Raw genomic sequence first — 11,479 nt, 5'->3', positions numbered from 1 at the left:
ACCATAAGACATTTAATGATCTCGCCCGCAGATAGGCAACTGAAGATACTCTTAGTGATCTACCCGCCTGTAGTCAGGCAATTGGTCTTGATATTATGTTTCAGTGGCATGGGTTATACATGTATGGAGGAAGCTACCCTCCCCTCCTCCCATCGACCTCGCGAAAAATGCAGCCGAAGTGATGAGAGAGGTGAGAGAGAGAGAGAGAGAGAGAGAGATGTTAGGGTTACTCTGTCTCTCTCACTCAGGTGTAGAGCGAGAGAGACAGATTATAACCAACATACGATACATATACTTCTTTCAGCTCGTCCGTTACACTTTCTGTCAGCGTTGCAAACCCTCTGGTGGCAACAGATCGTACTGAAGGTGAAAGTGGACCGTACTTTGAAATTTGAGGACATATCGAGCAACTGGACCATACGTCCGTATAGGCGAAATTACTGTACAAATACGGCCCTGACCGTGCGATTGGTAACACTGCTTTCTGTACACACAAAGATTCTTACCTCTATGCTCTTTGCATTTCATGAGGCGCCAGATGAGGGCGCCAAGAGCGCCCAGAAAGAAACCCGACACGACAACGGACAAAATGGCCACTTCCGGTATCGACTGAACTCTACACAGTCTACACAAGCAGCACCGAAGAAGAGTACGAGAAGGATGAGAATCGAGAAATAGTGTTGCTTGGGGTGTGTGTGTGTATGTTTGTTGTGCTACTTTTTCTTGTGAGTTAAAAAATCCGGTTGTAGATTTGTGAAAATGTCGTCGTACATACAAGTAGCCGAGGACGAGGGTGAGGAGCCGATAGAATTGCCTACGGAGGACGACAGTACGTTGCTTCTGACTACCTTGTCCGCTCAGTTTCCCGGGACTTGCGGCCTCAAGTATCGCAACCCCGAATCTCGGGCTATGCGAGGCGTCAGGCTTGTCGAAGGTCGCTTACACCCCCCCGAAAATGGATGGGGAAAAGCAGTCTATTTTTGCGTTTTTCCAAAAGGTACGTATTCCCTTTCTAATTACGCTTCCACCACCACCACCACCACCACCACCCCTCACTCCCCCTCTTCCCGGTCATATCACCCCTAGCCTAGTATGTAAGTTTTGATTATCGAGGCATACCCACGTTTTAATTTGTTCTGAAAAGACAGTCTATCGCAGCTATACTTCTGCCATGCATTTTTCCAGAAATTGAATGGTTGCCTTTTAATTGTACACGTAGGTAGAGTTAGACGGAGGAAAATATTTTCACTGTACGATTGTAAGTCGGATATTGATTTGCAGAAAACAAACGCAAGTCTGACGACAATTTAGAGAATTCAACGGCAAAGACGAAACGAATGGAAACAAAATTACGTTGCACCGATCTAATTGTTCTTGGTCTTCCATGGAAAACGACTGAACAAAACTTGCGTGAATACTTTGAGACGTTTGGCGAGGTCCTGATGGCTCAAGTAAGTTGCAGCAATGATTCTCTTTTTCTTTTTTACCAATTATCCATAGTCAGGTTAGAGTGTAACATAGATTTTATTTCAAGTTTCCATAGTGCATCGCTTTATGCCCTAATAATTGCATGTTGATTCTGTTTGCTCCTATAATTATTCAGCTTCATTTATTAATCAGAGAAAAAATTGCCATGGGACTCGCAATTCATTCTGCTATGATCTTTTAAACCTTAAAATTATTGCACGCATCAAACTTATGGTTTTTAAACCAGCCCTTTCAGTATCATCATAATTAATAATGCTATAATTACCATCACTGTTATTGTTTATATTGATACCATTATTCCTAATTTTATTCTTATCCTCACCCATCGCCGTTGTTGTTATTATTATTATCATTGTTATTATATCGGATTACCTTGAGTACCAATATACACTACTGTCGGAAGATGTGAACTTGCTTCCTTGCGCTACATGAATATGTATATATGTTGTATAACATTGAACGCATACAATATTTACAAATTACCGTATTATGTATGCCTCTGCCATAATGTTCTATGTATTTTCACATCCTTAGATATTAGTCTATTCGAACGGTAAGCAACCTTCGACTGACCGTAATCGTATTTAAACTCGAGAGTCTGAAGGGGGTGAGAAAAAATGGGAACTCGGGTTTAACCGTTCATCTTGGCCTGGGACAACCTTCGATGGATTCTTTGAAAACAAATGGAGTTTGGATAAAGAGCCAAGATACTATAGAGGATGTCCAACAATGTATCCCGCTGCTACCTTCTCGAGAGCTGATAAAGAACCGGTAAACACACACAGAACAGTGATAACAGAGAACCGAGCTCCGAACATGTTGCGAAAGACGGGGGTGACTATGCAAGAATGCACACGAATCATGTTTTGAATGTATATTCAGCGTGTTTGTCGGTTGTCGAGTGTCTGCTGCGGGGGTGCCATGATATATCTGTGATCCTGCTCTGACACTGGATACGCATATGAGTACGGAAATTTACCTTAGCCAAGTTGTGTACAACAAAATGCCCAATTGGATATTTGCTCAGCCAAGAATTTAATCTACTACAGAGCAGCTACATGAACCAAGGATGTGAAGATGGATAGTCGAGAAAATTAAGTGGAAATAGAGCGAAAGAGAGAGAGAGCGAGAGAGAAAGAGGGTGGGGCTGGGTAATAAGCGAAAGATTGAGAGTGAGAGGTAGAGAGGATGCTGGGGATGTTGGATTGTTGGTGGAAAAGAGAATTTTACACTGTTCAAAGAAACGTCGAATAAATAAATGGGAATATAGCCACAATATTTCATTTGTATGGCTGTGAACCAGGGGAAAATGATGGATGCTGTTGCTGTGAGGAGAGAAGGTGCAACACTTTTGTACTCCGGGCAAAATTCTATTACCATTTCAGAGTGCCTATTGATTCTCAACCGCCTTAATATATGACAAAGATATCCTAAACTTTTGACTTTTAAATATCTACCAAAGATCCTGACACCAATGTTGTCTGTGACATAATTATGGTGTGAAACACTTGAATAATTTCAACTATGCTGCAACTATCCTATTACCATGATTTCTACCGTCAGTGTAGACCATAAACACCCTGTGGTCTACATACTACAGATGTCCTTATTGATATCAATGTCATTGTTGCCTCAAAACTCTTCAACACATTCATCCCTGTACATCGATGTCAGCGATCATTAAAACTGTTTTGTCACGAATGCAAACCTATTTCACTTTCAATATGATTTTAGAGCGTTGCTGAAATTCATTTAGTATTTCAAATTAAATTCCGATGGTAGTGTATGTGGACTTAGATATTATGTATACATTCGTATATGTAATTAACACAGAACGCGTGTAATATGTGTTGGTTGTGCCTGTAACACCCCTGCCACTGTAATAATTTGTTGGCCTACTTACATAAACACCCTAATTTATTATCATGTATAATTCTGATTATTCATTACGATCTCTTTGTAACGTTTAATATCTGATTTTCTTCTTTGAATATTTTCCTCAACAGGTGAAGAAGGACGCGAAATCCGGCCAAAGTAAAGGCTTTGGATTCATCAGATTCGGAAGTTATGAGTCACAGCTACGGTGTCTCGCTCAGCGGCACATGATTGATGGAAGGTGGTGTGACGTTAAAGTCCCAAACAGCAAGGTAAGAACTTTTACTACACATGCAGTCAAGTGTGATTGAATTGATAGGTATATGATGTGGACAGGAATAGATAAATCATTAGATGTTTACATTTTACATTTTCAAAGAATGTGATGTGCGTAAAGAACCCAATTCATTATTGTACTTTCTGCAGAAATGGCAAATGTGAATGGGGAATATTGTGTTTTTGTAGTAATCATTGTCAAAGTATGAATAACGTTCGATTTTCGATTGAATACTCAAGAGTCTTTTGTACAGTTTGATAGTTGCGTGAGTGGCTGGTTTTGCGTGTAGTGGGAGTAAGCGTGACGGTGTGAGAGTTAATCTTATACTAGGATGTAAGTAACACGCAAAGTGATCAGTGAAGTGATATCTAAGACTTGATATTGAGTGCAAAATATTGTTTTCTAACGTGGGTGATTAAGCAAACTAGCATCGAATTATGAATTATTATTTACATCATAGAATTATTCTTGTTCGGGGATTTGGAAGAGGCAGAGGTATGAGAGACCACCCTAAATACTCCCTTTATTTCAAGTAACAATTTGCGCTTTCGTTGTGAGTATAAGCGTTATTTGGTATAGCAGTTTTGTAAACAATGGTCAAGTATGTGAAATGTGGCTAATAATGACGATAAAGGACTGCAGTGAGGGCAACGATGAATTATTAGCACAAATAACATTATTAACTACTGTTGTAAAAGAAATTTTATAGTCACTTCTGGTGTCCTCTTCTCCTTACACAACAGTGAATGTATTATATGGATACGTGTGTAATAGTGAATTGTGAGTGTCTAAATTATTGGATATATGCAAGTATATAAGGATGGTTTGAATCTGACAATGGGCAATTTTCTTGTTTCTCCAGATTTTATTGTTGAAATTGTCTAATGACTAAAAGTAACTGAGTGAAAAAGAATCTTTAGTATTTGTATGATGGAGAACGGTGGTAGTAGTAGATCCAGCAGAGGGTGTCAATATATATTTAGTATATATCATAACAGTACATTTATGTATACCAGTGCGTGCTGTATAAGACGACATTACTATTATATGCTATTTGAAATAATGTTACATTACATGTAATATGTGTTTGAAGTATGACTCAGTATGTGTGTGCAAATATGAATGTTTAATATGCTCGCGATGTCTGTTATTCATTTTGAGCAACTTACGTCGCGCTTACGAATTATATCCTCACTGATCTAAATTCTCAATAAGTGCCAATTACTTGCGTGAGAAACATCAGCATGGCATAACTCATAACAACAGTTTGAAATTATTATTTCCTCATGGTTCGATACAGATTTGCTATCTACGTTGGTCTTTTTCTTCGTAAATTATTTCTTAATACCTATTATGAAAGATAGAGCAGTTCTTGTATGAATACATATCTTTATATATTTATGCATATGTAGTATTTCAGCAAAATCACCTATATATAGTTTTAACTGGTATGGGAATTGAGTATTCAGTATTGCGGCAACTCACGTTTTATTCATTTTGGAATATATAATTCAAACTTCCAGATTTGTTTCTATAACTGAGTTCCGAGTTGACTCTGTACAGTTCATTGATCATTGATTGAACCTCCAAGTTCTCTGCAAATGTTAAAATCTCATTGAAAAATAGCCGATTTTTTTTCGCATTGATTCCAAACGAAATACCCCATCACTCTGCAAATACAGAAGTGTGCGATACTTTCATGCATAGAAATATAAACATATGTGTGGACACTGAATTACATCTGCAGTTGTTGAAATGTATTATCGATAGTCGCATGACTGTAACGTCGCACACAGACTGCAGTTACCCGATGAGAACAGTTGAAGACATTGTCGAGCGGTGGTGTGTCTGGTTACAGAATATTGACGGTATTATGATGGCGCGTCAGTATGATATGAGCAATAACTACCCCGCTGAGTACTATCGTCCGATACCGGTCCACACACCAACGAATCGCCGCATGTCTAATGCCAAGACGTACTCTGCAGCATCGACGGTGACGGGAACTATCTCGATGACAACAAGGAACAACCATCCAACAGGACTAAGCGGAGCTGGACAGGGCAACGGACCCCCGAATCTACCAACCCATTTGCCTATGTCTCTACCCCTACCCACACCTGTACCTCCCTGCACAAACGTCAGATGCGATACAGCATATGACTATCGTCCCACACAATACCCCTCATACCCACCGAATTATCCATGTGATGAAGAAAAATACGATAAGCACTACGAAACAGAGACGAGTTACGACGGTTATGGAAATTACGAAGGTTTCTATGATAAGTCGTATTCGTCTTACGGATCAGCAGGGATGACAATGACTGCTACAGCGAATACAGGGACGCCCCAACAGCAAGCACCTCCGCAAAGTTACGACGGTTCAAGTTACGAGTCAAGAGCGACAGGAAATACTCACAATCCATCATCGGCGTCTCATTTACACCATATGCAACATTCGTACCATCAGTCAGGTCCAGATTATCCGAGATATTCTGAGGTTTATTCATCTGGCATTGCAACAAACGATTATATCGATCGGGGAAAGTATCACAATAATAACAGTAATAGTAATAATCATTCGTTCGTTTATGAGAGACCCTCAACTTTCTCCTCTACGTCATACTTATACCCTTCAAGCGAGACGGCAAGATACAACAACAGCAATGATTCAAATGTAGATGTCAGGTACTCTACAACGGCGGCAACATCTTCATCCTCCTCATCTCCTACGGTAGATGCAAGAGGACACCACTATCCACGACAACACCGTCATTACCATCAGTATCATCACGGGCAGGTGGCGCGTTCAAGGCACACATCTACGTCAGATGAGAGAAACAATTCATCTAGTCGGTACAGATCAATTTCAGATGGCAGTAACAGATTCGAAGGAAGGTACAACATTATTAAAGAGAATTACTATGACCGATACTACAAGCATCGTCCAGCCAGAGATTTTCGTGACACAGATATATCCAAGTACCACAGAGTGGATTAGCAACGTTCACTGTGTCATCACTTTCTGTATGTTGTAAGACATACATATATATATATACACACACGCGTATATATACATACGGTGACTACATACTGACCCTAGTACTGTACAGGTGTATTCGGTAGATTTACGTATAGTTATAGCTGATATAGACATATACACAATATTTCCTCTTTAACAAAGTGCCAAGTGTATAGAAATGCAGCATTTTCCAATTACTTTTTTTTCCATTGAATACCTCTTTCCGTTACGAATGTAATGATGCGAGGAGTTGAACTAGTTAGTTAGATAAATCGTCTGTTCTGCAATACACTCTCAAACAAAGGATGATAAAATCGTATCTGCGTGGATTGAATAAAATATACACATGTGTGTTACTAGTAAAATTGTATGAATTATAGATATGTTATAGAAAAGTGCATATTCTGTGCACCAACTCCCCGTAAATTGTTCTCACTATCTCTATATTTCTCTCTCTCTCTCTCTCTCTCGCTTTTCGATGCTGACAGTTATCGTTCATTCTACTTTATACTGATAAATTCAATTATGTATTCAATTAGTTTATGGAATGTAAACCCGCGATTACCCATCCACTCTTGAAATACTTAATTTTCGTACTTTGTATGTACTGATTAATGCTTAAAACATAGACTAAATGTCCTTAGCTTAGGGACACAGTTCATTATTTAATGAACACATTTCATTGATAAACGATTTCATAACTTGATTCAAATGCTACAATTATTCCTTTAGCTGTACTCGTATGCATATTTATATTACGAGCGTCCAAAAAATAAGATTATAATCAGAATCTAATCCGGTTATACTGAGAACGACTTCAAGTGCGCTGTTTCATTTTTGCAAGAGAGATGTTTGATCACCTTACATCATAAATAGATTTAAATAAATATATTGTATACATGTACGTACGTACGACTGATTGTGTGTTTGTGTGTAGGAGGGAATGATCCAACAAGTACCCTGCAAGGTATTCGTGGGACGGTGTACAGAGGACCTGACTGCCGACGACCTGCGAGAATATTTCTCCAAATTTGGGGAAGTGACCGACGTTTTCATACCAAAACCTTTCCGCGCCTTTTCTTTTGTCACGTTCCTTGATCCAGAGGTTGCTCAATCTCTTTGTGGCGAGGATCATATCATTAAGGGCGTTTCGGTCCACGTATCAAACGCTGCACCAAAATCGGAGAGCAATAATAGAAATTTTAATAATCAAATGAACTCCAACATGCGTGGCAGAGGAGGAGGCAGTGGTGGTGGCGGTGGCGGCGGCGGCGGAGGAGGAGGGGGGGTAGGAGGAGGTAGTGGTGGTATGCAGACTGGTCCTATCGATGGCAACATGCAGGGAAACTATCAGGGCAACAGATATATGGGTCATTCGGGTAACAACATGGGGCCGAACGGTTGGAGCAATCCAGGTAGTCGCGGGAATCTTGATATGCCGAATCTCCAGGCACTTGGTATAACTGGTCAGAACAACGGCGGGGGTGGAGGTGGCGGCGGAGGTATGTCCAATCCCCTGGCAATGGGTAGTCTGAACCTCTCCGCCCTTCCAATGAATCCAGCCCTCGTTGCTGCTGCCCTGAATCAGGCATCGTGGGGATTGATTGGAAACCTTCAAAATCAGGGAAACGATCAGGGATATTCTAACCAACCAGGACCTCCGGGTCAGGCGCCGTCGGGGAATAATGCCCTTGGTAATACCGGTAACTCGGGTTTTCTCAGCTGGATGAATCAGGGGGGTGGTGGGGGAGGCGGGGCTGGGGGAGCAGGGGGTGGCGGGGGAGGAGGGGGCGATGGTAATGCTGGAAATCCTGGAGCGGGAGGCGGTGGTCCTGGGCCAAATAATCCAAACGCCTCGCAAGGGGCTTGGCAAAACCATCCGGGGCAACGGGATCAAAAGTCAAATACATTTCTCAAGTATGAGTAAAATTATCTTTGTTTTATTTTTCTACCTTTTTTTTCAAATTAGCAACCCGCCTTGCTATAGAGAGAGGGCAAAGACGGTTTCGATCGTAGGCTACCTACCTCCCTTGGATTTCCTAATGCCACCACTATCACCACTGTTGTGCAGATGTAACTTTATGGTCAACGCTGTCAATCTAGATGCGTAAGGGAGCAGCCGAGGGGGGTATAATCACTTTTAGTATATATATAGGGGCGAGGGTATGTAATGAGTGTGTCAGGTAGCGTTCTATATGCATCTATACCTATTTGAAAATGAATTTATCGATAGATCATGACCATGGTTATAGCTTAGATTATAGTATGCTTCTCTGATATGCGTACACATTATATACATACATACGTGCATACAATACAACATCTATCATCTATATGTATATTATATTATCTGTAAAATTTTGACTTCGTCGAGAATCGCTAACAGAGAACTTTATTAAATCTTGATCTCTAGTATCTGCAGGTGTGTGTATACATCGTAAATATACTTGTTTGCTTGGTATTTGCTAAACATACTAAAGTACCTTCATATGTATATAGATTATAAATCTGCAGTTCTACTACAGTATAATTGATAAAAATGTCAAGTTCGAATTTGCAGTAACTAGACGCATGGATATTATATGTCAAGGTATAATATAGTAATGTATGTGGTTAATTTGGGTCTAAATCAGTCTACTCTGGTATATACATATGTTTAGAAACATCATGCGTAAAAAATAAATACAGTTGAGTGTGATTTTGAGAAAATGATAAGCTATGGATAATATCAAAGAAAATATTATTACATAACACTTAGCATATGGTACAAAATTCTAATATATGACAAACACGGTTGCTCTGATTCATACATATATTGGATGTGTGTACACATATTTATATACTAAGGTGTTTTAAGCAAACACAAAAAATTGAGGATCCACCTTCTACCTGTCAACTATGCTGTTTACAGTGTACAATTAAACTTTTCATACTGTAAGGTGCAGTCGAAATTTCAATTGACTGTAACTTTGTTGTTGTAGTTTTTTTTCCCAATCTAATACCATATATAATACACATTACTGTAAAGGAAATTTTTTTAAACATCGCTACACTTTCTATAAAAACCGAACAAAATCATTTGTTGACGAGAAATTGTTCAGATTTTCGATACATCGTGAGTAGCTGAAGGGGAAAAAAAAATATATAGTACGGATTATTTTCTTATAAACCCTATTATATTCGTATTTAGATACCTACCTGTACATGTATACATCTGTATAGAAAGGAATCTGATTCTTCGAGTGTTGAATATTTGTTGAGCAAAGTGCTTTTTGATTATAAGCAGAAACGTGTGGAAATAACAATTATAAATTTTAATGCTGAGAATACATAGTGTGAAGTTTGTTTTTATTACAGCACCCGTATGTGTAGTAATAGTAATAATAGTGCATTATTGTATGTATACCTATATGTATGTACATACCTATGTATACGCGTGTATAACTGGCGAGTGTGTTGTACGTTTGGATTTCTGCAAATTGATCATTAGTAATATACATAACTAAACTGCTGTGAAGTAATTACTAATTAACAAACCACATAGATATATTATATACGTATAATAAGCTATCTCACAATATTAGATAGATGATAAAGTAAACAATGTATGTGTTGATATGTATCGCGAATATTTGCATGACCCATCGCGCGTCATGTAAATATTGTGTGTATTTAAACGACACGTGTGCAGCGTGGTGGGTGCGTGGCTGAACAGAAGTAATAAATTATATGAAAGTGAAAAACTATGGCCGTGTCCAATTGACACAGATATACGTAGCTCTCACCTGCTCTTCGTACTACGATGTATATTTACGTTATACTCGAATCAGATACACATGTACGAAGGAAACCCAAGAGCACATGAACCAAAAAGTGTGCAGTTCTTCATTGAACATTAAAGAGACGGTCTATTGTTGTCCAACAACCGTTATACATTTCTAATTATGAATTCGAATCCCATTGTTGATTTTTTATTTCTGTTACGCAGTTTAAACAATGCATGTGTAAGTTTCTCTGAATTTCCTCACAAAGATAATAGAATTTCGAAATTGTAATCCCCCAAGTTACTCGATGGTACGCTGCAATCGCCATGTGTCCTTACCTGGTATACCATTGATCAATATTGCCAATTTGAATGCTTCAGAAATTCAAATTTTACTAATTATTCTATACAAATCTTATTTAGTGTTGAATTGCTTGATGTATACTCCTGCTAAAGACACCATTTAGATTTGTTTTTAAATCAAAGCATACACATTTGTAATAAAACGACATACCCCGATGACTAGTACTTTGTGCCTCGTTGCGCTTATTTATCGTAGTCATGATTATGGTTGATATTTTTACCATTATTAATATTATTCAAGCTGTTCACGAGGAAAACGTAATAACTACGTCGTTTCAATTATAATTATAATATGAGCGTATGTTATGTTATGATATCTAATGTATGTAGCGACGGACGGGGTAACAGAATGTGCTATATAAATATTATTATGTGAGGGTGAAAAAATGACAATTGGGTGCAAAAGATTATTAAATCTCAAAGAGTGTATTTGTTATAACAATGATTTCAATGTGGGTTGTCTGGTTATATCAGAGAATATAATTAATATTTATGCGCCTATATTATGTAAAGTTTTGTACGATTTGGTGAATATAATAATAATAGATAATGGTTTACTTGTGTACGCCGTAAAAACGGGTTTGATGATAAAATGATAATTGTTTCGTTACAGGTGCAGGGGTGTGGTAAAATTTGGTATAGTCAACGTCTGGGTGAAAGTATAATATTGTGTGGTTAAATTATTCGT

At 38.6% G+C, this 11,479-nt stretch overlaps 1 protein-coding gene across 3 annotated transcripts; it reads left to right on the top strand.

The window, feature by feature from the left end:
• Positions 1 to 521: 521 nt before the first annotated feature.
• LOC124306487 (TAR DNA-binding protein 43-like) lies at positions 522 to 9,622 on the top strand. Of its 3 annotated transcripts, XM_046767269.1 has the most exons (6): positions 522 to 689; positions 750 to 997; positions 1,282 to 1,451; positions 3,495 to 3,635; positions 5,499 to 6,541; positions 7,603 to 7,745. In XM_046767269.1, exons 2-6 carry the CDS (start codon positions 760 to 762, stop codon positions 7,610 to 7,612), a joined length of 1,602 nt encoding a protein of 533 aa, XP_046623225.1. In that variant the 5' UTR covers positions 522 to 689; positions 750 to 759; the 3' UTR covers positions 7,613 to 7,745. The 3 variants fall into 3 exon arrangements, with proteins under 3 accessions (XP_046623225.1, XP_046623226.1, XP_046623227.1); XM_046767271.1 differs by lacking the exons at positions 522 to 689; positions 750 to 997 and adding an exon at positions 2,023 to 2,259 and having other exon boundaries at positions 1,316 to 1,451; XM_046767270.1 differs by lacking the exon at positions 5,499 to 6,541 and having other exon boundaries at positions 537 to 997; positions 7,603 to 9,622.
• Positions 9,623 to 11,479: the final 1,857 nt, after the last annotated feature.

Source organism: Neodiprion virginianus, chromosome 5, assembly GCF_021901495.1.
Source record: "Neodiprion virginianus isolate iyNeoVirg1 chromosome 5, iyNeoVirg1.1, whole genome shotgun sequence".
NCBI lineage: Eukaryota > Metazoa > Arthropoda > Insecta > Hymenoptera > Diprionidae > Neodiprion > Neodiprion virginianus.
Note: the sequence above shows the minus strand (reverse complement) of the source record. Positions and strands in the feature narration are given on the sequence as shown.